Source organism: Pseudomyrmex gracilis, unplaced genomic scaffold (genome assembly GCF_002006095.1).
Source record: "Pseudomyrmex gracilis isolate BER0280 unplaced genomic scaffold, ASM200609v1 scaffold_1629, whole genome shotgun sequence".
Classification (NCBI taxonomy): domain Eukaryota; kingdom Metazoa; phylum Arthropoda; class Insecta; order Hymenoptera; family Formicidae; genus Pseudomyrmex; species Pseudomyrmex gracilis.
Window position 1 is genome coordinate 1 of NW_018022213.1, and position 25,439 is coordinate 25,439.

General features: G+C 33.6%; 5 protein-coding genes across 15 annotated transcripts; 2 read left to right on the top strand and 3 right to left on the bottom strand.

The window, feature by feature from the left end:
* Positions 1-4,895: 4,895 nt before the first annotated feature.
* Positions 4,896-8,103, top strand: LOC109862316 (methyltransferase-like protein 5). Of its 6 annotated transcripts, none has more exons than XM_020442341.1 (4): positions 4,896-5,111; positions 5,436-5,557; positions 5,730-5,881; positions 7,979-8,103. In XM_020442341.1, the coding sequence occupies exons 1-4, from the start codon at positions 5,084-5,086 to the stop codon at positions 8,007-8,009; spliced, it is 333 nt and encodes a 110-aa protein (XP_020297930.1). In that variant the 5' UTR covers positions 4,896-5,083; the 3' UTR covers positions 8,010-8,103. The 6 variants fall into 6 exon arrangements, with proteins under 6 accessions (XP_020297930.1, XP_020297927.1, XP_020297929.1 ...); XM_020442340.1 differs by lacking the exons at positions 4,896-5,111; positions 5,436-5,557; positions 7,979-8,103 and adding exons at positions 6,240-6,445; positions 6,596-6,631; positions 6,711-7,129 and having other exon boundaries at positions 5,794-5,881; XM_020442338.1 differs by lacking the exons at positions 4,896-5,111; positions 5,436-5,557; positions 7,979-8,103 and adding exons at positions 6,244-6,631; positions 6,711-7,129 and having other exon boundaries at positions 5,792-5,881.
* Positions 7,016-10,089, bottom strand: LOC109862314 (putative aldehyde dehydrogenase family 7 member A1 homolog). 2 transcript variants are annotated; one of them, XM_020442332.1, is made up of 9 exons: positions 9,825-10,089; positions 8,932-9,148; positions 8,618-8,805; positions 8,343-8,542; positions 8,152-8,267; positions 7,928-8,056; positions 7,714-7,823; positions 7,352-7,612; positions 7,016-7,245 (listed from the first exon to the last, which is right to left on the bottom strand). In XM_020442332.1, the coding sequence occupies exons 1-9, from the start codon at positions 9,987-9,989 to the stop codon at positions 7,033-7,035; spliced, it is 1,599 nt and encodes a 532-aa protein (XP_020297921.1). In that variant the 5' UTR covers positions 9,990-10,089; the 3' UTR covers positions 7,016-7,032. The 2 variants fall into 2 exon arrangements, with proteins under 2 accessions (XP_020297921.1, XP_020297922.1); XM_020442333.1 differs by lacking the exon at positions 7,714-7,823 and having other exon boundaries at positions 7,947-8,056.
* A 184-nt stretch (positions 10,090-10,273) lies between these two features.
* On the bottom strand, positions 10,274-17,163 carry LOC109862312 (exportin-6-B). Its single transcript, XM_020442326.1, has 16 exons — positions 17,073-17,163; positions 16,735-16,938; positions 16,469-16,660; positions 16,103-16,262; positions 15,759-16,015; positions 15,519-15,685; positions 15,142-15,466; positions 14,894-14,986; positions 12,843-13,017; positions 12,645-12,783; positions 12,179-12,540; positions 11,708-12,035; positions 11,392-11,589; positions 11,046-11,324; positions 10,756-10,921; positions 10,274-10,664 (listed from the first exon to the last, which is right to left on the bottom strand). The coding sequence occupies exons 1-16, from the start codon at positions 17,073-17,075 to the stop codon at positions 10,587-10,589; spliced, it is 3,126 nt and encodes a 1,041-aa protein (XP_020297915.1). The 5' UTR covers positions 17,076-17,163; the 3' UTR covers positions 10,274-10,586.
* A 778-nt stretch (positions 17,164-17,941) lies between these two features.
* Positions 17,942-22,043, top strand: LOC109862315 (glycerophosphodiester phosphodiesterase 1). Of its 2 annotated transcripts, none has more exons than XM_020442335.1 (5): positions 17,942-18,303; positions 18,609-18,784; positions 18,940-19,141; positions 19,242-19,471; positions 21,958-22,043. In XM_020442335.1, the coding sequence occupies exons 1-5, from the start codon at positions 17,968-17,970 to the stop codon at positions 21,959-21,961; spliced, it is 948 nt and encodes a 315-aa protein (XP_020297924.1). In that variant the 5' UTR covers positions 17,942-17,967; the 3' UTR covers positions 21,962-22,043. The 2 variants fall into 2 exon arrangements, with proteins under 2 accessions (XP_020297924.1, XP_020297923.1); XM_020442334.1 differs by lacking the exon at positions 21,958-22,043 and adding an exon at positions 19,647-19,930.
* Positions 21,582-24,750, bottom strand: LOC109862313 (dystrotelin-like). 4 transcript variants are annotated; one of them, XM_020442330.1, is made up of 11 exons: positions 24,686-24,750; positions 24,427-24,562; positions 24,065-24,272; positions 23,672-23,915; positions 23,483-23,594; positions 23,241-23,407; positions 23,073-23,176; positions 22,769-22,985; positions 22,365-22,695; positions 21,974-22,270; positions 21,582-21,884 (listed from the first exon to the last, which is right to left on the bottom strand). In XM_020442330.1, the coding sequence occupies exons 2-11, from the start codon at positions 24,524-24,526 to the stop codon at positions 21,763-21,765; spliced, it is 1,902 nt and encodes a 633-aa protein (XP_020297919.1). In that variant the 5' UTR covers positions 24,527-24,562; positions 24,686-24,750; the 3' UTR covers positions 21,582-21,762. The 4 variants fall into 4 exon arrangements, with proteins under 4 accessions (XP_020297919.1, XP_020297916.1, XP_020297918.1 ...); XM_020442327.1 differs by having other exon boundaries at positions 22,769-22,988; XM_020442331.1 differs by having other exon boundaries at positions 21,791-21,903; positions 22,769-22,988.
* Between the last annotated feature and the right edge of the window lie 689 nt (positions 24,751-25,439).

The window sequence follows — 25,439 nt, forward strand, 5'->3', positions numbered from 1 at the left end:
AAATCTATAGTACATATAATGTAAAGTATAGATTTTTAGTACTGGCAGTGAATATCAAAACGCAGCCTTTGTACATATATGTGAAAAAGAAACCAACAAATACGTAGAAAACAAACATGGAAGTTTGACTGTATCTCAATTAATTTTGTACGAGAAAATTGTATTTGAAATAGAAAATGGATAGTAAAAGCCATTTAAATGGAAATGTAAAATAGGTTTTGAAAAAATATATTTTAAATATAAAATACAAAATAGGCATTTTACATTTTGCATTTCTATTTTAAATGCATCCATTTCAAATAATGCACATCTTTGGTCAGGGCCAGGGGGAGATGGGCGTAGGCCGGATCTTGATCGTCCGCCCGACCGTCGGGGGGCTGACAGTGGGGCTCTGCCTCCCAGCAGTGCTGTGTTAGATACCACGGCTGCTCGGTCAGTCGTGCGCAAGGGGCTGGTGACTCACTCGAAGTCCGCGACGCCCGCTCACTCCTTGTCTTTAGGTACCCCTCGTGGTACATTTTGTGGCTCTTCAGCCGCAAATCTTACCGGTAATAAAGACACAAAAAGCAAAAGTAAACCACACTCCGGAATTCATACAAATTTCAGAGATTCTTCTAGAAGTGTAGAAACACCTTCTCTTCCATTAAAAAATCTAATACCACACCTCCGCGACACTCTCATGAGTAAACAAATTATCAACCTTTCTGACTCAGAGCTTGAAACAGTCTTAAAACTAGCTGTAGAAACAATTACCAATTCTGTTATTCTGTAATACATAAAGTTACGCTGATTGTGTCTTTATAACCTTAACCTAAATCCCTCTTGCCCTTATCTGTTCTCGTTGTGTGATTGTCGTACGAAAAAGATGGCTCCTACGAAAAGTCTGAACATTATGCAATGGAACTGCCGTTCCTTGCCTCGCAGATTAGATATATTCAAGCATTTAATTCAAGAGGGTAATGTTCAAATTGCGGCCCTTTGCGAAACTCATCTAGACCATAGGTCATTAGTTACCTTTCCAAACCATGAAATCGTTTCGACCGACCGAAACCGTCAAGGTGGAGGAGTAGCAATTGTAGTAGCAAAGCACATCAAATTCCAACTATTACGTGACAATGATATTATAGATATTTGCCAAAACAACCAAGTTGAAATAATTGCAATCAAAGCACACCTGCCTAATAGCAAGTTCTTACATATTTTCTCTGTTTATAGCCCTCCTCGGTGGTCTCGCAATTACACCGATGTTAATTTCTGGACTTCGTTTCTCCAAATCTGCTCGAAGTATGAGCCATCCATAATTTGCGGTGACTTCAATGGGAAAAGCCCGTTGTGGAGCAACTCCCCCACGCATTATAACAATGAAGGGAAAAAACTCGAACAAGCAATTGTTAACTCAAGCTGGAATGTCTTAAATACCGGAGAACGTACGTGGACATCGTCTGATCTTTCGATACAGTCCACCCTGGATCTCACACTTGTCTCCCAGAGCTTAGCTCTTGACTGCAGGTGGTATGTGGACGACTTTAACCACGGTAGTGACCACTTTCCTGTTTACATCGCAATATGTGATAGGTTTGACGGCACTATACCGCCCGTTTATATCTGTCAAGAACGTAGATTGGGATCTCTTCCGTCGGGCTTGTGTGGATATTGCACAAACTCTTGCACCTGAAGTTGATAGGCCGGTCTCCGTTATAAGCGTAGAAGAAACATATGATCATCTTATCCGGTCAATTGTTGCTGCCCTCGAGAACTCCGGCGCTAAGGTCATCTCGTCAGCTAATCCCTCTCGGAAGCCCCCGACACCCTGGTGGGATGAGTCATGCTCCCAGGAAGTTAAAAGGAAAAGAGAGGCATTTACTTATTTCAAAAGGCATCCCTGCCTTCAGAACCTATCTGTGTATACTGAAATCTCAAAGGAGGTTACTCGCTTTCTCCGCAAAAAGAAAAAAGACGCGTTTAAGGCGTTTTGTGGTTCACTCCATGTTCATTCGGACATTGGTTCTGTATGGAACACAGTTAAAGCCTTTTCGCACTCCAGAAATTATTCACGCGGGGACAGCAATAAAAGCAACATTGACATCGAAGGTTTCCATAAATCATTCGATAAAATCGCTCCTCTCCAACCACCCAGTACAAATTTCCATTCAGACTTACCTTATAATATCCCTAGGTTGGAGAGTACAGTAGACAGTTCTGTTCTCGAGTCTCCCATTAGGGAGACGTGGAATACCTCTCGGCGGTCGAGTCTTTAAAGATCAAGTCCGCACCTGGTCCAGATATGATCTCCAATAATGTCATTTCACATTTCCCTAATGAACTTCATCTAATTGTCCACAAGCTATTTAACATAATGCTGGACAAACAAACGTTTCCTAAACAATGGAAAAATTATTTTGTCGTTTTTATCCCTAAACCGGGAAAGAAAGGATCTTATCGCCCCATCTCTCTCGCCAATAACCTACTTAAGCTGTTAGAAAAGATTATTCAACGTAGAATGGAATGGTGGATAGAGAATAACAAGATAATCCCTCCATTTCAATTCGGCTTTAGACGGAGTCTGTCGTGTATCGATAATCTTTCCATTTTTGTATCAAACATTAAAGCAGCAAATAATAACCGCCAGGTCACAGGCGCGGTTTTCCTGGACATCAAAGGCGCCTTTGATAATGTGATTCCTTCGGTGTTGCTTTCAATGCTTTCCCGGTTAGGGTTTCCCGAAAAGTTAATTAGTTTTATCTCATCGGTAATCTCGACCAGGAACCTAGACGGCTATATCTCTGGCATTCCCCTTCAAAGTCGACAGACAACAAGAGGAGTGCCCCAGGGCTCCGTCCTCAGGCCAATACTCTTCAATATTTATCTGTCGTTCGTGGAAATGTGTTTACCACTCCCGGTAAAAATCCTAATGTACGCCGACGATATCGTCATATATTGCTCTCACTCTTCAATCAAGTATGTAGCACACCTAACTTAATATTTCCCTTGGTAATCTCAACTCTCATCTCAAAGACCTAGGCCTAAAGTTATCTCCGGAAAAGTCCGTCGCGTCTTTCTATTCTCTCAACTCTTTGAGAAACACCAAGTGGATGATCAATAAAAACAACATTAAGATCACTCTAAATGGCTTCGGCATACAAATAGCTTGGTGTGTCAAGTTTTTAGGTGTGTATATAGACTACTCCCTACGGTGGAGGAGGCACATAACCGAGACCCGCAAACGCGTGCTCCCGCGTATTAACATACTTAAAGCCATTGCGGGGATAAAGTGGGGTGCCCACCCCAGAGTTCTCTTAGTGGCGTATAGAGGACTGGTACGCTCAGTCCTAGACTGGGGGTGCCAGGTTGTGTCACCTCTACAACAAAGAGATCGTCTAACACTCAGCAGACTTCAGTTCGCTTGCATTCGCGTAGCGGCTGGTTTGATGCGTACGACACCCACTAACGTCCTACTCGACTTAGTTAACGAACAACCTCTTTCGTGTAGACAAAGATACCTGACCAGCAAGTATGCTAATCGGGTAGCTTCACATTCGGGACATCAGTTGAATACGATGCTCGGTGGGTTCATACATCAGTGGAGCCCGATTTGCGAGGATAACAACTTTGGTTTATTTGATGTGTTCAAAGAAATCTCCCCCCTGGCACAGCAGGTTGAGTCCAGTGCGCTACCTGGTCTACTGTCCTTTCCGTTCTTCACACGATATTACAAATGTTCCGTTGACTTGGATATCGGACTAACGATCAGGTCCGCCCCCTCATCTCACCTTGAGTGGTCCAAGTTTCTCAACAAAGTCGGTGCTGAACACGTCTTTTATACAGATGGCTCTAAACTCCCATTCCGGTGCGACCGAGCTGCAGCGGTAGGGTATGCAGTCTATTCTGATCACCCTGAGCTTGCTCATTATGAAAGAATAAACAACCATTCTACTGTATTCGATGCTGAGGCGCAGGCCGCCCTCTGTGCTCTTGAGTACATCAGTGAATTCAGGTTCAATCTCTCATATATTGCTACAGATTCACTTAGTGTTCTTGACTGCCTGGCATCCTCGGATCCCAGAGGCACTCACTCCACTGTAATCTACAAGATAAAATCTCTAGTTTGCACGCTTGCTGACCAAGGTGTGCAGGTCCAGTTTGTCTGGATCCCGGCACATAAGGGCATCCTGGGTAATGAAAGGGCGGATCTGTACGCAAAAAAATCACTTGAACTACCCGACCCGGGGGTCTCCGCAAAGTGTCCGGCAGGATCTCTTGTCCCCGAACTTAGAGCTCGTTCCTTAACAGAGGCAAAAAACTATTTGCTGGAGGAAGCAAGACATAAGGGAGTAAGGTATTTTTCCCGGAAACAAATCGTACTCGACAGGCCTTGGTATGAGAGGTACAGGCGACCCCTACCCAGGCCCTTGGTGTCTCTTATATCACGCATCAGAACGTTTCATACCTGCGTTAATGCACATCTTGCAGATAAGTCCATAACTGAGAGCGCTTCATGTGACTGTGGTTTCCCAACACAAGACATCAATCATATATTCTTTAACTGCCCCTTACATAAAGATTCTTCTGACCTTTTAACTTTAGATCTCTTCCATAACGGTTTTAGCCCCCCATATGACGTGGCCAACATTGCCTTCTCTGATAACATCGGTGCTATGCATGCTCTGCTCCTATTTGTCACCCGCGAAAAGCTATCCATCTAATCTAATCCATTTAACTCCTTAATCCATGTACTCCCTTATTTTATCAGACTGTATCCCCACCTCATGACATTCACCCCCTCTTCATCCTTATAATATTCTACCAACGTGGTTTCCCCCACCTCTCAACATACATTGGAGATGCGCTCCTAACCATCAACAAACCGTCTCAGACATCAGAGCATCGCTCCTAACTAGATTCTATATGACACAGAATGGCGTATGGACTAGCTTAACAGGTCCACTGAGCCACAACAGCACCAAACCAAACCAACCTGTACCGTCGTGTTTCTCACCGCGAGACTTAAAGAAAAAAAGTGTGAGATTTTGAGTCTTGATATTTACATATAGAAGTGTTAAATTGTTGAATTATTTTGTATTTGATGGCTTTTTCACAACCAAACTCAAGAGGTAGGATTTTAACATAAAAAAGACAAATTGTTTAGATTAACTACTTGGCTTCAAATATTAAAAACTTTATGCTTATTTAATGCGGTTGTGTAAAAACAAAAGAATCTGGTAGAAAAAAGTGTCTGTCTGCCGCGCAAAGCAAGTTATTCAACATTAAGGTTCCTCAAAATTTCTGCGGCCATCTTGTAGTGATGACATCAGAAGTGAGGAAGAAAAACGCGAAAATTTCGTGCACTTTGTGTAGAAATAAAAGATTATTTCTAAAATTACATTATTGCATTTGTGATCAAATTTTACTCTTATCGCATTTTGTTATTTTTATAGAATTACAGAATAGAAAGATTTTAGAAGAGCTGCAGTTGAAAAAGCAGATGCTATTAAAACAAGGAGTCACACCAACTTTAAATTCATCATTAGGTTCATCAACTGGTTCTGCATCAAATGTAGTATGTTCCAAGTAATATATAATAAAACAGTTATATTTATATATGTTATTAATTTACATACTTTATGCGTGTATGTGTGTGTGTGTGTGTGGGTATGTATGTATGTATGTATGTATGTATGTGTATATATATATATATATATATAAAATATGTACTGTTTTTTTTCACACAGCCTACAACACAGCCTACTGATGGTGTAGCAATGAGTGCATCTCAAAGAGCAGCTTTGCATAATGCACATGCTGTCTCATATGGCTACTTTGTGACACAGGATTCTTCTTTTGGAAATTTAATATTACCAGTTCTTCCCAGATTTGATAGCAAGTGAGATTATTTGTGAAAATATGATTAATCATATATATATATGTATATATATATATATATATATATATGTATAAATAATATATATATGTATATACAGTCAAATCTCGATAACTCGAATCTCAAGGGAAGAGAAAAATCTTTGAGTTATAGAGGTTTTGATTTATCGAAGTGTTTTTTTCCTTTCCGCGGAGTGGAAGGAAATGAACAAAATTTTCGTATTATAGAGGTTTTCGAGTTATTATAAAGGTTCGAGTTATCGAGGTTTGACTATATATACATCAACAATATATATTTTATTACTAAAAACTATAAAGCATTAATAAAAATATAAAAAAATTAAGTTATAACTATTTATCAGATAGATTTCTGAAGTGAATATTGTTAATAATTTTTGATCACACATAAAGACAATGACTTGTCTTCGGCTTTGCAAGTTAGAAGAATATCTACAACAATTGGATGTGTTTAAAGAGCCAAAAGTTTTACTAGAACAATATGCTACTAGTGCACATATTGCCTCACATATGTTGTATACCGCACAGTCACAGTTCAATGATATAGAAGGTAAAAACATAGCAGATTTAGGCTCTGGATGTGGCATATTATCATTAGGTGCCAAAATGTTGGGTGCTGAGTATGTAATTGGATTTGAAATAGATACGGATGCAGTTAATATACAATATAAAAATTGTAATAATATAGAACTTTTTGTAGAAATAGTGCAATGTGATGTATTACAGTACTTGCCAGGTATTTACATAATTTTTGTTTTGTTATATATAGTTTTTGTTATTTATAAAAAATTAATGTAAAATGTTACATATTGCAGGAAAATTTGAAAAATTCTTTGATACTGTTGTGATGAATCCACCTTTTGGTACTAAGAACAATACTGGCATCGATGTAAGATTTTTGGAAGCGGCGATTAAACTTACGTCAAATGTAGTTTATTCTTTGCATAAGAGTAGCACGCGAGATTACATTCTTTCAAAGGCAGCGCAATTTGGTGCAAAAGGAACAGTAATAGCTAAACTCAGATACGATCTACCACGAGCTTACAAATTTCACAAAAAAGCCTCTGTTGATATTCAAGTGGATTTTATAAGATTCGAAGTAAACCGCTGACTTTTCAAAATGCGCTTTTTAAAATTTTACTCAAACTTAATGCCCTGAGCTAGCGGTAGTTCGTTTCCGTAATTGATTGTTATTGTCGCACGTCGCATATAATGCTTCCATGCGTCGCTTCCGCTTTCTCGGCCTCCACCTGTAGCCTTCTCCCCACCAAACGCACCACCTATTTCGGCACCGCTAGTGCCAATGTTAACGTTGATTATACCACAGTCTGATCCTTGAGGACCGATCCACTGGATAACAAACAGAATTTAATGAGTTTGTCTGAATGTATATTATATAAACATTTATCATTAATTATATACACACTGTTGTACACACACATGCACACAATTTTACCTCAAATATATTTTTGATGCTTTTAGTAAAAAGACTACTGCTCAATCCTTGCTCTACGCAGTTGTTAAGATTAATAGCTTCATCTAAATCGTTTACATCTAGGATGTAAACGATTGGAGCGAAAGTTTCTTGTTGCACTACCTCGGTTTCTATCGACAAACCCGAGATAATTGTTGGTTCAACGTAAAAACCGGGTCGTTCTATTTGTTTTCCACCAAACTCGATCGTGCCGCCGGCTGTTACAGCTTTCTGAATTGTCGTCTAAAATGAAAAATATTGATCTAATTAAAACTTCTTTCATTTAATAATAAAAAACACGATCTTTCAAATTTATAATATTATAGCTATTATTGCACATGTGCCTTGAATGCATTAACCGCTTTTTGATTATGCAATGGTCCATATAACACACCATCATCTAATGGATCTCCGATTTGTTCTAATATACTTTTATAAGCAATTTTTAACTTTTCTGCGCAAATAAAAAAGATTTAGTTACGTTTATACATCTTATAGTTTAGAGAGTAATATATGTAACATGTTTATATGTAATATATCATGTATATGTATATATACCTAAAAATTTGTCTTTTACTTTTTTATGCAATATTAATCTCCTGGTTGTAGTACATCTTTGTCCAGCTGTTCCAACGCATGAAAAAACTGCTGCTCTCACTGCCATTTCTAAATTGGCATCTTCTGCAACTGTCAACAAAGAAAAATAATCACATTGACTCTTTAGGACTTAGATAATGCACTTAAATTGTACAGATAATTAATGATTGTAATAAGATACATACGAATCAATGCGTTGTTACCACCAAGCTCCAATAAAGATTTCCCAAATCTTTGCTGAACTTTAAGAGCCACTTGTCTTCCTGTGTTTGTACTTCCAGTGAACGAAATAAGAGATACCCTAAGTAAATAAGTTATTATTTACTCAAGATACTATACGACAACAATAACATGCTACATTTAAATGCAAACTGACCGATTATCGTTCACTAAAGTCTCTCCAACATCTGGTCCACCTGTAATCAAAGACGCAACGGAACCCGGAATACCATTACTTTCTAAGACACCTGCGATTATTTTGGTGGTTGCGATAGCTACTAAAGGTGTGCTTAATGCTCCTTTCCAAACAATGGTGTTACCGCAAACCATAGCGATAGCGCTGTTCCAACCATATACCTAAAATTTAGATTAAAAATTGTAATACGAAATATGTAAAGAGATCGGATTTTCGAAAAATTTATATTTATATACCGCTATAGGAAAATTAAATGCGGAGATAACGCCGACCACACCTAAAGGGTTCCATTTCTCCATAAGTATGTGATTTTCTCTCTCTGATGGAAACAGACGGCCGCTAAACATTCGCGATAGTCCGACCGCATAATCGCATATATCAATGAATTCTTGAACTTCGCCTATAGCTTCCGGTAAAATCTTTCCTGCATATATTTTATATTTATAGAAATTTTGTTTATGTATAAAAAATATTCTGTAGAAAGATTGAAAAAAGATATAGTATGTTGTGACAAATAAAGTCTTTTACGTATCATATACTAATAAGGTACCCATTTCTAAAGATATTAAATGCCCTAGCGGTTTCAAATTTCTTCGGAGTTCATTTCCTATTTGTCGTACAATATTTCCTCTTACTGGTGCTGGAATAGATGCCCATTGCGACCATGCTTCGTGTGTTTTTTTTATAACTTCACTGGCTTCTTGCGATGTGGATTCGCATACTTTCGCTATTACTTTTCCAGTAGCTGGTGATATTGATTCTATCCACTATATATTTGATATATGTTAAGGCTCCTATATATTTCACGATCATTTTTTATTTGATGACGTCAGAAACGAAAGAGGAAATTGCTAAAGTTTTACAAACTTTTAAAATAAAGATTTCTTCTTGTACAAACTAAAAATTAAAATTAACTAAAAACTAAAAGTTTTTTTATTTAAAAAAAATTATTTTTTTACAAACGTACATAAAATCAACAGAGTATAACATATGTAAAATATACTGGATGTTTTTTTGTTTTTCAACACAAAACATCAACAAAATCGAATCAAAAAATATATAAAGCTTTTGCATCGTGTCATATATTGATGGTGTAAGTTGATTGTGTTAAATAAAAAAACTTATATTTTTTGGTTTGTGTTAAATAAGAAATCGCAATTAAATTTTACAAATGAATTCTATTGATTCCATGTGCGTTTATATAGAAATATTTTTTTTATTTTCATAAAAAATGAAAGAAACTTTGATTTTCTTCGTTTCTAATGTCATAAATCATTTATCTCTTGCTCAAGCTCCGTATTATTATCTAATATTCTAATATTTTATTGTTGGTTTTTTTGGTTTGCAATTATTTCTTTAACGCTTCTTTCAGTCTTTCACATAAAAATATTTTACTACCGATAAGATAAGACTTATCGGTATTAAACCGACAGTATTCTATACCTTGCCAGATCCACTCCAATTTCCATCGTAAAGTCCAGGATTCTCAAAAGTAATACCTAATTGTTTTAAAAACCCATATTTAGGGTCAGTCACTAAATGTCTCCTTATATGAAACCAAGAAAAATAACAAGCACATTTCTTTGACAGTAGATGTGACATTGTCATTTATTTATTGATGACTAAACGAGTAGCAAGCGTTCCGATGAATAAATTGCTTGGTTTATCAGGGCTGACACTCAGAGAGAAAAAAAGAGAGAGATATGATAAGACAACACAGATAATTATGGTTGATCATACAATACTAACGCTCTATATATGTATAATAGACCACTTGTGATCTCAAATAAATTTCAATGCTTTTTTGGCGTTTCAATTTTTAATAATTTTTATTAAAAATTATTAAAAATATTAATGCATCAGAATTGTATATACTTTCGTAAAGAGAAATTATGACTATTTAAAAAAAATATGTAGAAACAGGTCGCTATATGAAAAAGCGCGTTTTATTCAATAATATAATATTTATAATATCACAAAATGAAACGGCAGTGGCATACATATGATAAATGTTTACAAAAATTTGTCTTTTTTTATAATAAATGTATCATATCTAGGAGAAGGAAAGATTTGATAGAAACATTATAAGTTCATTTAAATGCCACTATATAAAAAAGTCTTAAGAAATAATATATATTATTAAGAAATAATGTCATTACACATAAATGACATTATATATTGTTCTCTGAAATCAGAATCCATATTTTACCTCGGTCTGTACAGCTGATAACATCTTAAATCTGAAATAAGCTGAAGAACTGACCTCGTCAGAGTTGGTTGATCCTAGAATAAATTATTATAAATATAAAATACATAAACACCTATCGATTTCTTTGAATTATATATTTACTGAAGCGCTTAAAATTTAACATACCGTAGATTTATCGAAGTTACCCAATAAAGTGGCTCTCTGCATATCGTCCACGCCTTCGCAAGTTGTCAAAAATGTTGGCAAAAAATGGCCGAAAAACCATCCTATATTGACAGATGCCAGACTATGTATAGCCACGGCTATGTCATCTGCTAACAAATTGTGAGACCTGTACAAATTAACCATGAGTTAGGTTAGGTTTATTTACTACATTTAGTTGTAAATAAATTATTAATATAAGTATTATTATAATTACAAGTGCATAATAAATAAAAATTGTAAATGACACCCACTGTTGAAACAAAACTGTGAATAATGCCATCAAAAATCTTTCGAGAAGATGAACTTTGAATACAACTCGTTGATAAAGTCGCCATCTTATATTTAATTGTTCGAGGCTCTGCAAACTTTGACGAAATATATTGACATCCGACTGAAGTAGAGCTTGACCAAACGCCTCTAAAATTGCTACTAATTCCTCTTTATGCTCAACAGGTTCATCTTCATCAGGATATCCAAGAGTCCGCAACACCGAAGTATTATAGAAATACTGCCATCGATGCATAAGAATACTAAAAAACAATTTTTATGAAGAACATAGTATTCTAAAAAAACGTGTATACGCCGAATATATATTACCTATGAAAAAGTTTCAGTAAAACTAATGTTGTGTCCGGATGTTCACTTAAGTTATTTCCAACAGCAGGCCATACTTGACCTAAACACAGGCTTGTTACGGAAGGAACAAACGCTTTAAATGCATTGCTGGGTGCTGATACAACAAGTATTAAAATTTCTAACAACTGAACCAACGCAGGGCCAGCAGAGATATTTTCTCTGTGAATAAAACAATTGACACTGTACAATTTATCTAAGTATTGCCAAGACAGTAAAACAAACTACTTTTTCCACTTAGAGATATTTCTGCTTCTATATTTTAATGTATTGTACAAACCTAGTATAAAGTTGCAACATGCCTTGAACTGCATTTTGCATAAATTCAGGTCCTAATTGTTGTTGTAGCACTGAAAATGCTGAATGTAAAAAGCTAAGTAACACTTCACATATGTTCTGACATCTTATCACATAGGACAATAATTCTAATGTTCTGTTTATGATCGATTCTAGACATGAGTGCAGCATTTTTTTTATAATTGTAGACGAAGATGCGCAATCCTCCACTAGCTGAATCAGTGGCATTATTGTAATTGAAATTGTCGATTCTGAAGGCACTGATTGTCCTGGCATACCCAACGGCGAAGATAAAGCCATAATTATAATACCTATAAATAAAAATGTTTCCACTTTATATATATATGTGTATATATATATATATATATACACATATATATATATATATATATATGCATTTTGTTTGTTAACATCAATTTTACAAGATAAATTTAAGTTTTACATGACAATTTACCCAATAATTTTTGTCTTGTTGCTGCATCACCAGGTGGCAGTATTATTGCGTTTATCAGCGCTCTTCGTAGAACTTGAATTGTATCCAGTTTTAAATATGGATATGTACCCATAGAAATTAAATTCCTAAATGTTGGTTGGTCCCATAAAATGGGTTTTAAAACGGCGGTGATACTTTGAAAAAGATGAACGGCGGAATGGATAAGATTTGAAACAGCTGGACAATCACAGGACGTAATATAATACGTCGTTGCCCATATACATGAGTCGATGCAACGCTGACAAAACGTCTCTTTAGTTTTCTCTGGTCTTCTAGCTATCCAATGACACCACGCTTGAAGAGACGCCAAAAGCTGTGAATGTCTAATAGCGCAAATAATTACGTATCAAGTATCTACGTTATTATTGTGTATTTATGACTGTTTTTTACACACTTTAAAATATCTCCAAAGCAGCAAAACACTTACACTTCGATAAGATCTATCAAAATTGCAGCTGTTCGGAATTTTGCTTTATACAGTTGATTATTTCTCGCGAATATACATGCGTCTAAAGTTTGCGATACGACTTCTTCGGCTAGAGCTTGGTCAATATTTGTTTGATCTCCTGTTAATACAAATAACTATATTATCGGCTATTCATAACTAGCCACTCCGACAACTTACCAATAAAAAGAGAATATAGCCTGGTTAAAGCTTGTGTGATCGACGCAAAATCTCTCAAATGAGCGTGGACATTTGTCGCGTCTGTATCATTCAATATAATTATTTGACCATTGTTTCTAGCGACGACAGCACCAAATTCTCCAAAAATATTCAATTCTTCTCTCCACGATCGATACTAAGAGAAAATTTAATATTATTATCTTTAATAACAGATAAGACTATATACATATAATATATTCAGACAGCACAAGATATCCTCAGAAATATTTTGAATATGTCTAGAACGGCTCAGAACATTTATAGGACATTATAAAATATCATTACAAATATATTTTATGAAAATTTACAGTGCATACATAATTCTTTACAATTATATAGAATATTTAATGTAATTTAGCATTTTTAAGTATTATAAAAAAATATACATGTCCACTAGATGTCTAGAAGATGTCTACTTTGTTTATTATATTGGATGTTGATTGTTCAAAGGACATCTACATATTTTTCTGGGGATTGATAATATAGTTAAAAAATATACTATTATCTTTTTCAAAACCAAACTTTCTCACGTACATTCAAAATACATTCAAAATACATTATAAAAGATATTCAGAGAACATTCTATTGTTCTCTGGATGTCCTCTGGACGTTTTTTAAACATGCTATACTATCTCGAACGAGATCTATTAAACTTTATTATATTTATTTGACAGATGTTATACCATCCTTTTAAAGTATTTTTATTGCTTTACTGTATAAGAATTTTACCATACTTGTACATTACTGGCACAAAATTACTGATGATATTTATGCCGAAGGCAACTAGTAATATTTTTCTGTAAGAGATGTCGTTCATATTCTAGACAGAGTATTATATTTTTTCATTTACTCCTTTAAATATCGTTGAAATTTCAAATTTAGAGGTAGATTTTACTTATGTTTTTAAAATATAAAATACTTTAGTAATTCAGTCCAATAAATCTCGCAGTCTGGATGCACGAGCTGCGAACGACATCTCAAGTTCGAATTCATTCAACATCTTAGGATTTTTTCCGGGACGGTCCCTTTCAATTGAATATATCGGCTGAAAGGCGAACAGTATCGTGCCTCCAAAAAGAAATAAGAATGAAAAATACTCCTTACAAAAATGTCGAGTGATATTACCATTGCCAATATACTAGTATTTTAGTAAGAAAATTTTATTATTATTTTTTTGTACGAATTCTAAACAATAACCAAACTTTGTTTCAAAAAATATTAATATAAAAATATGCTTTTTATAGTTATATCCTATAAAAGTTCTTGAGATATCCTACACATATCCTGTAAAAATTCTTAGAACGTCCCACATAATATCTTAAGGATAATTCAAGGACTAAAAAGGACGCTCCATTTGCTTTTTCTTAGGACATCCAGAGGAGATCCAAGGATTAAAATAGAACGTCCACAGAATATCTGTTTTGTCCATATGTTCTTTGGATTTTTAGAGGACGTTCATGTGCTATCTGGATATGTACAGAATGTCAAAAAATTTTAAGTGTAGAGATAGATTGAGTGAATCTGAATAGGAGTCATTTGCCATTTTACGAAATTTGCAATTTTTATTAATTAATTAATAAATGTAATCTAATGAGCGCATGGGAAGCGATTCAATTTTATTACTATAAAAACCAGCTGACTGCAAAAAGCTGTTATATGTCACTCGTTTGCTCCGTTTTTTCATTGTAGGAGATTGCACGAAGTAAGCTACTTTTTTTACAACTAAAAATCATATATGTCTACAGAATCCAAATCATTGCTTTCTATGCGCTCACATTAATTAATATCTCAATAAATATTGCACATTTTGCAAAATGGTAAATGACTTATCTTGTTCAGATTGATTATCTCAAAGTTCCTTCATCAATCTATCTTCACACTTCAAAATGTCAAAATTTTTCAAACACCTTGATATAACATTTGCTGCTAATCTGCAGATATTACATATAATTGCTAACATAATCTATCGACATAATGTTTGTTGAAATATATAATGTCAATTAAAGTATTACCAATAACGTAAATACTGGAACAGGTGAAATGTCAGCAATTTTTGCCAAACATTCTACATTACACCGTAGAAAATGCTGCCATTCTGTCTCCTCCTAAAAAGAAAAAATAACATTTAATACAGATATATTTATAGTCTAATACATCTAATACAGATATATCTATTCATTTAAATTATTTACAAAAATTTATAAAATAAAAATTTATAAATGTATGATTTGTGCGTGTTTATATATACACACGCACTTACATTCTCATCTAAACTTTCCGTATCGAGTTCCATCAATATGCGACTATTGATTTTAAAGCTAAGTTTTTGCAAGATTCGTTCCGCGAGAGCTAATGCAACAGCAGAATATCGCGACTGAGTGCTTTCTAAGAGAGTAGTCCAAATATCTAAACAACGCAAATAAGCGTTTACTGTGGAAGCTTGCTGGAATGTGTGATGGCATAGTACTTCCAATAATGTATTTACTGAAAATGTAGAGCTTGATTCCATTCTTTTCAGATGATTTGTTATAAATAACTGTAAAAACTCGGTCATTTTCTCCATATAGCTAAAATATTTTATTGCACTGGTTAAAAATGTTAACTAGAATCTTTATAAATATGCATTTAGTTACATACCTCTCCTCTACTGAATCTAAACGTTCTATCAGTTGAAATAAGCCAACACCGTTTTGAAATATTTCCAGTAATAATGTGTCAGTGGCATCAGGTAAGCAGAGTGGTCTGTATAAAAGTTCATTTATCGTAGTTAAAGCTTGAACAGCCATTTCTATTTGTTTTCCGTTCTGTTGAAACAAATCAATTATTTAATTTCTTGCTATACCCGAAATATCTTGTACTGTAAAACTAAAGACTTACCATTGCATCATGATATTTTGCACATGAAAAAATAGCATCTAGCAAATTCATAGATATATTGCCTGATAAATCTATCCAACTGAACAAGTGTGCCAAGACTTCCAAAGTAGCTATGCAAACTTCAGTAGTGCCTGTTGCTAATCCTTCAACATCTAGTACTGCACGTGCAGGTGCAATATTTTGTCCAGAGGTAGGAGATGGAGGTGGTGTTATAGTTCCGGAACGACTTTGTAATTTTGTTGTCTCTTTCAGAAGAACTGATAGTACAAAGATTATAAATTACTTATATTTTATATTGTGTAAATTTTCAATTTCAGTAATATAAACAAGTTCAATAAAGATACCTGTAAGAGCATCCAAAGTCAGAGGCACTTGTGTGCTTAACAGCCTGAATAACTCAGTTTTTCTATGCAATGACAGATCTTCTCTTGGTGTGGCTAATTCTTCTGATGCTGTTCTTAGATATACAAGTCCTAATAGTCTTGTATGTTTATGACCTAATAACTGTGTATGTGTGTGTGTGTGTGTTAGGTAGGGAGAATATATTACATATAAATATATTTAGTATATAATAAAAATATGCAACAAATATACATTATATATATATATGTATATGAATATATATATATATATACACACACACATATATATATATACACACACATTTATACAGACATATGCACATTACAAAAGAATATCTGTTTGCAAACCTGCAAGATATTGGAATAAAAATCTGGATAAAAATGTGGCCAGTCATGTCTTGCTATGTCAACTACTAATTTTACTACTTTATTTCTCACAAAAGGTACTACATCTCTTTCTAGTGATAACGTATATAAAGTGGATCTTATAAGAGCTTTGTCTTCCCATGGCAAAATAGGCCATCTTCTTCCAATAGTTGTCTGTGAAATATAAATTTAAACTAAAGATCATTAAAATTCAGTAAATCAGTACACATATTAAGAAATTGAATTACCTCTAGAGTGGACAATGCAAACATACTGACATAATGATTATTTGTAGAGGATAAAAAATGTAGACATGGTTTCCAGGAATCGATCTGTGCAGAAAATTCTTGAAAACTGCGTTCAATCGTGCGTTTTCGTTCATTGGTCGTCTCCGGAGAAAAAAATTCCGTCATAAGTTGTTCCAGATTTTGCAAAGCAACTACATCGTCGTCCTAAACAGTTTTTTTTATTTTGCAAGTTTATATTTTTATACATGCATACGAACAATAAATATCAATTCGCAAACTCTCGAGTGTACAACAAAAATTAATTGCGTTTTATATAGCCAGAAAATTTATTTCTTTACCATAATGACTTTTAAAAGGAGTATTATAGCGTTGTAAATGCAATGTAAATGTATAAAAAGAAAGAGGAGGTTAGATTTTCACTTGTCAGACGTCATTTTGAGGCAACTATGTAGACTCTGCACAGTATCTACATATATGTATATGTACTGCTATATAAAAACTGTGCTGCTACACTTAGTCGCTTCGATTGCTCCGAATTGCTCCGAATTGCTCCGAATGATTCTGACAAACCTCTTCTATAACTTGTAACTGTAACTTTATATATAACGCATGCGTTTACATACAAATCCATACATATGTATATACATAAGTACATAGCTAGAGAAGTGGAGAATGAATGGAAGGAGTCTCCAAGCAATGTTAAAATAATCAAAATCATGATATAAGTATACTGTGTCAAAATGGTTGTGTGTTCAGCATAAATTTTACTGCTAAACGTAGCATGATTTTTTATGCGTTATTATAATCTCTTTTTCTCTCGAGAACAAAAATATCATTGTGTATTGTACGCACTAGACAATTAACAAAGTAAATTACAGGAAACAAGAAATAGTAAGGAAAACTAGGAAGAAAAAAGAAATATAAAGGAAGAAAATAGTGAGAGAAAACAGCATTGTTTGTACATACATGCTCGTGTGCAAATTGTGTACATACACTCTGTGATAGCCACTTTTGGAGGCTCGAAACTACAAAAGAAAACGATTTGAAAAGAATGTTTGGCACAAACAACCGATATTTGCAGCATAAAATGTCATATTCGATTTCAATTTTTAAAAATTAACTTTATATAAAGTTTAGCCATAATTTATCAAGTATAACATAAACTTATCTAAAAACGCACAAGACGCGAAAAAAGAAGTTTCAAGCATATAACTTTAGAGAATTAATACCGATATGCATGTATTTATTGAATTAATTATAAACAGCACTTTACTATGGATATTTCTACAAACAACATTAAATGTGTTAGTTACCATTCTGTACGAGCATTGCATTCCTTGGATTGTTTGGGGGTCATTAATTGTCATAATAGCATTGAAATTAGTACGAATATCGCCTCCACCTGCTAACACTGTGCAGGAAGTGCTTGGTGTAAATCCTCTCTTCTTAGGAAAAGATAATTCTATACCTGAAAATCGTGGTAATGGAGAACAGTACTGCATGAGAGTAGTAGCTCATCGTGGTGGAGGATATGATTATCCTGAGAACAGTTTGTTGGCTATTCGAAATGTAAAATAATATATTTCTATAATATATTTCTATTTAGTTTTCTTTATGTATTTAGTCATTAAAGATATTTCCAAATTTATAAGTATTCTTAATTTTTGTGGTAGATTTTATAGATTATGTGTGTAATTATCTTTGTCTACTCTCTTATTTAACATTATTGTTGCTTAATAAAAAACATATTTATAGCAGAGAAACTATCAATTTTTTAATCTTATTTTATATAAGTATAGTGTTTTTTTGTTGTATTCTTTAATTGTATATTTTCTTCAATCATGTAATATATATGTATATATCTTTTCACATAGAGCAAAGGAAAAGGCTGTACTGCTGTAGAACTGGATTTAAGGCTAACAAAAGATAACATTCCAATAATATTTCATGATTCAACAATTGAGAGACTTACAGGTCAAATAGGAACAATTAATGAGATGACATGGGAAGAATTAAAGAAGTTTGATATATCTTATAATCATCCACTTAGGTATGATTATGTATATTGTGATTCACTTCACCCAAAATGTATATCTTTCTATATAAAACAAACTGTATAATACATTGATATTTTTGTATTATATTATCATAATTTTTATTACATTATCATATATTTCTTTAATAAAACAACTGTTGTACCAAAAGGAACAAATTCTCTAATAGTGAGAGTATTGCGCTCTTTCATGATGCATTACAAGAATGCCTGAACAATGAACAAAGAGTAATCATAGATATAAAAGAAACAAGGATAGATGTTGTACAAGTTGTTCTCGATGCATATGAGAAATATCCAAAATTGTTTCAAAGATGCATTGTGTCAAGTTTTAATCCAATTATAGTATATATGGTATATATGTATTATATATTAACTATACATGTACACAGAATTTGAATATAGATAAAAGTTTTGGAATATTTCTAAATAGTACTTGGTATTTTATGTTTAGATTAGAAAGAAAGAGCCACGTATTGTTTCAAGTCTTGCTTGGAGACCATATTTTTTCTCAAAAACATATTATGCAGGCCTGGAAGGAATGAGCCCTGTACAATTTCACAATCCTTTTAAACATTTGGCAGCTCATATCTTGGAAATTTTGTATGAGTGGCTTCTTCCACGTTTTGTTTACCATATTGTAGGTATTTCTGCCATATTGTTGCACAAGGACACAATAAATCCGTATGTATCTAACTTTATATCAGTATTCAATTTTGTCTAGATATGTATGTTTAATAGTACAAAAACAATACACACACGCGTGCACACACACACACACACACACAAATATATATACTATATATACTATACATATACTATATATATATATATATATATAAACTATATCATATTTTAGACGTGTAATAGAACAATGGTGCGACCGCAATGTACGTGTAATGGCATGGACAGTAAATCGACCATCCGAGAAAATACACTTTTCAAAGCTTCTCAAAGTCACGTATCTAACTGATACGCTACATCTAGAGAAGGATATGTAATATAATATCCTATGTAATATAATATCTAGATGTTTTTCTTCAGTATTACACTTCACAAAGACTTATATACTGGCATTATATATATATATATATATACAGGGTGTCCCGTAATTGCAGTCTCACCGCTTGTAGGCAGGTAGAAGAGGTTATTCTAAGACGAAAAGTCCTATACCACTTTGGAAGATTAGCAATAATTAACGAGATATTAATTAATAAAGATCCGCTAATTAGCGTGCATCCAGCGTAAGGACAGCTCAGTCTGTCGCGCCGTAGCGACGAAATACAATAGCTCGAACGCAGCGCGCTATCGCTATATGCTGTCTATGTATGCACATGTTATTCTATTAACTCCTCCCATTCCGTCGCTACGGTGCGATAGACTGGGCTGTCCTTATGCTGGATGCACGCTGATTAGCGTATCTTTATTAATTAATATCTCGTTAATTATTGCGAATCTTGCAAAGTGGTATAGAACTTTTCGTCTTAGAATAACCCCTTCTATCTACCTACAAGCGGTTAGACGGCAATTATGGGACACCATGTATATATATGTATATGTATATGTACACACACACACACACGTACAAAAATTTTTTACTCTCGAATTATGTCACAATATCATTTGTCTAGTCTGGTCATAAAAATGACTTATACTATTTTTAACGTAGAAGATAAGACATTTATATTACAATCAGAGATAAAAATTTATTATTTTTCCGATTACAGTGATTATATATAAAATTTTTATTTTATCACAATTAGAATGTTATTCGTGTCACAAATATATAGCGCACATATAGTGAAATTAATTAGTAAAAAAATGTTTATAAATGGACGGAGTTTTAATAACTTCTCGCGTTGTAGAATTTACTGTAATTTTCTAATTATTCTAAGTAGGTGCGTGTGTGTGTGTGTGCTTGCGTGCGTGTGCGTGTGTGTGGCGCGCGCGCGCGCGTATTATAAAATCTTAAATGCGTATTATAAAACTTATTCATTTAAATAATATACACACATACACGTTTTTGTTATTATATATTTAAAAAAATTTCTGAAATCTTTTTTTTCTTCTTGATTGCACAGATATATATAATATAGATGCATGTACGAAGTTTTAAAACAACTGATTTGTTCTTTCTTAAATATAATAGCTAAGCTCATTTTGTAACACTAAATATGGTTATGGCGCGCATTATTGTCTTTTATAATTAACTTATAAATTAATTGTTTTCTTTGGATAAAAACAACAACGCAAAGTTTAGTCGATCAATGTGAGCTTACGCTGGATGTTCGTGCAAAAAAAAATATATATATAGTATAAATTTATTATCATTCACGCCGTTTGGAAGATGGCAAAAAAAACTTCTGGCCGAGATTTTTTGCAATATTTCAAAAATAGATAGGGGGGTATACGGGCATTTATCATATACGAGATACAAATATAGCATCCTATATGAACTTACGAATTGAAATTTCAATTCAAAATTCACGTGTAAAATTCACACAAAGAAATTAAATAACTATATATATGTATATAGTTTGCGCGCCATCGAAGCGTAGGCTCTTATTGACCAATTAAACTTTGCGTTGTTGATTTTAAAATCTCAAGAGCCTCAACTCTTCGTTCTTTGGATAAAGCATAAAATGTTATGAAATAGTGTTTCTACACACACACACACACACACGCGCGCGCGCGCACACCCACACCCACACACGCACGCACGCACGCACGCACGCACGCACGCACACTTCAATATTAATAGTTAAAACATCAAAAAGTCATTATATATATTTTTAAGCGTATTATTATATTATAAATTATTAGTATAAAATTATAAACACAAAAAAAGAAATATACTTTTTACTGAAAAACTTCAAAGGAACAAAGCAAAGTTTTATTTGTAAACGCAATGAAAATTCTCATTAGTGTTTTCTTATGTAAAAATTTCTTATATCTAAATGTGTAATTAGCGATTTTCAAACAATAGTAGTAAGTTTACTTTTACGAGATTCCATACCTTCGATAAGATCAGATAATAAATCTTCCATTTCTGTGGCAGCACGTTTCAATTTACAATTGTCATTGCCATCATAGGATTCTGCAAAAAGTGCATCATACTAAAATAAAAAATAATGCAATGTGTTAAACTTTTGTTTTTTTCTATTATTTAGATAAAAAAAAAGTTACCGTCAAGTAAACAATCATTGGCAACCATATTTTGCAATCTGTCTAATATATCATTAAGATCGCCTTGAATATTTTGCAAGCTACTATGCTGAGAGTGTTTATCAGGACGTTGCAAAGAAGATGGAGTATTATCTCTGTGAATGCCAGGAGACTGAGAAACTACTAATGATGAGTCATTATCTATATTATGAACTGCTACATTAACTGTATAATTATTTTCTTTGCAATTTGAATTGCCAGCGACTAGCCATTGAGAGAAGTCATTTTGAACTGGATTTAATTCTCGCCTCTTTGTTCCTAACAATATTTGAGATTGTCTATATTTTTTTGTATTAGGTTTTTATCAATAAACATGTTTTTAATCATATCACTATATTTTACACATTCTCACCTCCAATCCAAGTACTTAATTCTATACGATTGCTTTCTAAATTATCGAATTTAGAACTTGTAGAAGGCTCTTCGATGCAAGGAAAAATACTGGCATTATTTTCTTTCATAAATATAGGCTGTATAGATAATGATGTATCAAGACTATCTGGAGTTAATTTATTTTTTCTGTGATATAATTGACTTCTTTCATCTGTATTATCTTGTCTGATAATCGGACTTAATTCAAATTCCAAAGGCGTGAATCTAGATGATACGAGTGGTAACATCGGAGTGCTTTGCATACGAGAAATAATCGGTGACATGTGAGTACTATCGGCAAATAAATATTTCTGTAAAAATTTACAAATACAAAATCAGTATATTACGTACACTCATATTACCGTTTTTTTAATTAGTTCATACTTTAAGTGTTTTTAATCGTTGCAACTGAGATTCGATAGTCGCTCTGTGACGCTGAAGCCTTTCCGCTTTGATTCCCTGTATATCTAACAACTCGATTTGCAGTTGTCGATTTTCTTCTTCTAAATGCATTATGATGCTCTGTAATTCCTTCTGCGGATCACTGAGAATTTTTCGTTTAATCGTGCTTCTTACTGAACTGTGATCTACATATCTTATGCTACTATTATAAACAAAAAAATCAGTGTTGGTCACGTAACGTATTACAGGATATTATATTGTATAATTGCAAATCTTTGTAACAAACCTAACAGTATCAGTATCTTCTACAGCAACTGTTCTGACAGAACATAATTTCAGTTTATTCCTGATCAATTCAATGATCAATTTTGTAATTTCGCGATGTGAAGTCTGCAAAACAATTACCTCTAAATAAACTTATTTCACATAACAATAGAAAATCTTAGCAATATACCTTTGTGCAAAATTCACGAATTGGATGCTTTAACTTGTGCTTGTTTGATATTTTGCCAAAGAGAAAACATTCTTGACATTGATGATATCCTGTACACTTCAAACATGTATATCTTGGTCCTTGTACTGGCGATACTTTACATGAAGAACATTTGATGTTATGTATAACTGCAAATAAACATTGCTAAAAATAAACTCATTGCCTTGAATATATAGCAATAATTGATTGATTTTGTTACTTACTATGTTCTGCAGTTTTTAGTCGATTAAATGTTGTTATCCAAACCAGCAGAGGAGGTTCCTGCATGATCCACATGGCAAACTCTGCTTCTGTAACCCCTATACCACCTTGAGACTAAAATAAATTGAAAAATAAAACTATGATATTACTTTTAATTAATTAAGTACTAAACAAATTCTTTATTTTGTTACCTTTTTAAAACAAGCTTCTATGTGTGACTGAATCTGTTCGTATCCATAAGCTGTACTTTCACCAAGCATTTCTGTTATTTTGCAAATATTTGTTAATAACGTGTGTAAACCAGCTCGAGATATGCATGCATTATGATCTGCTAACTGTTGATATAAATATCCATATTTTTCTTGCAATCTACCATTACTTAATAATATCAATGCAACTTTTACTGAAAATACTAAAATATTCCTAGTATTTTGTCTGCAATGTTAAATATGCACATATATTTTAATATATATTAGATATACATAATAAAATATATATATTAAATACATAGTTTTTCTTAGTAAATATGCAACAAAATATTTCAAATATATAAAAATTATAATTAAAATTGAGAGAAGGCTTACTTGTCAAAAGTATTTAGAATATAAGTTGTAGCAAGTTTCGTCATAAGTTCAACATCAAAATTGATATTATTTTCTTTCTGAGTAGCAAAATAAATATCAGATACTACATCTTCAATCTCACTTGGGTCTAAATTAACACAATTTTCAGTGATGGAAAGTCTATGACGTTCAAATACTCCTGCTATTAATTCTAATTGTACACGTTGCACTGAGTAAAATAAAATTTAAAAGTTTAGAAATATTTCAATCTTGTTTAAATAATATATATAGATATTACTAAATAAGTTTATATATACATATATACATATATATAAACATAAATATATATATGTATAAAGTTTATATATATATATTTAACCTACTGTTTAATTCTCTATGTAATATTTGCATTTTTACAGCAGTTCTGTAAGATGTATACCGAATTGTATTACATTTCTGTATGAAGTGCATGATATTCTCCATTGTTGATGATTGTTATTTTGACTTCTTAGAACTTATCTGTGAAATTTTTTAAGATTAGGTATTAGTTTTAACGTTATATCGGTTAAAAGGCTCTCAATCTATGCACCATAATTTAAGATTAATTATTCTTTTATTATAACTAGTATATATTATACATACAAAAATTTTTGTTATGTTATTAAAACAAATTTACTCGGTTCGGTATTGTAGTGGCTAAAGGGCCGTTAATACCTATACGCAGCGTTGCCGTAGAAGGTGCCACAGCAGGTCTGTTCTTTTTTCATACTTTGGCTGCACTAGTTCACAGTCTATCTTTTTTTATCTATATTAAAAGGAAAAAGATAGACTGTGAACTAGTGCAGCCAAAGTATGGAAAAAGAACAGACCTAGCGTGACGTCACGCGATAAGAAGGTAAGATACACACCTTGGATGGGGTTTTGACCATGGAGATAAAGGAGGGAGCATTAAGGGATATTATAGGCGTGGGGAGTGAAGCCATGGTGCGGGAGGGGTTTGACCTCTAAACAACCTCCAGCCATATTTATATGGGCCACTAGTGCTGCTATCTATTTGATGAGAGTGATATTATTTCAACACATTGAGAGTAGTATCAGAGAGAAGCCTGAGAGTGGCCAGGCCCATAAGAGTTTTTACGATCGCTATTCCGGCCCGTAAGCTAGCGCATGTCCATGGGTGGTGCACATTGGCAACTACGTAGCGATGTCCACGAGCGACTTGTCGATACGTACGCTATGTCTAAACGTGGACATGGTTCTATTCCGTGCTATGTGCACGATTCCAAGCGTCGAGAAAGATCAAGCAGCCGGCCAGCACCGAAGTGGTAGGGGAACGCACACAAGCGAAACCGCCGTCGTCCGTGTGCGCTCGTGGAAGAGTGCAGACATATTATGT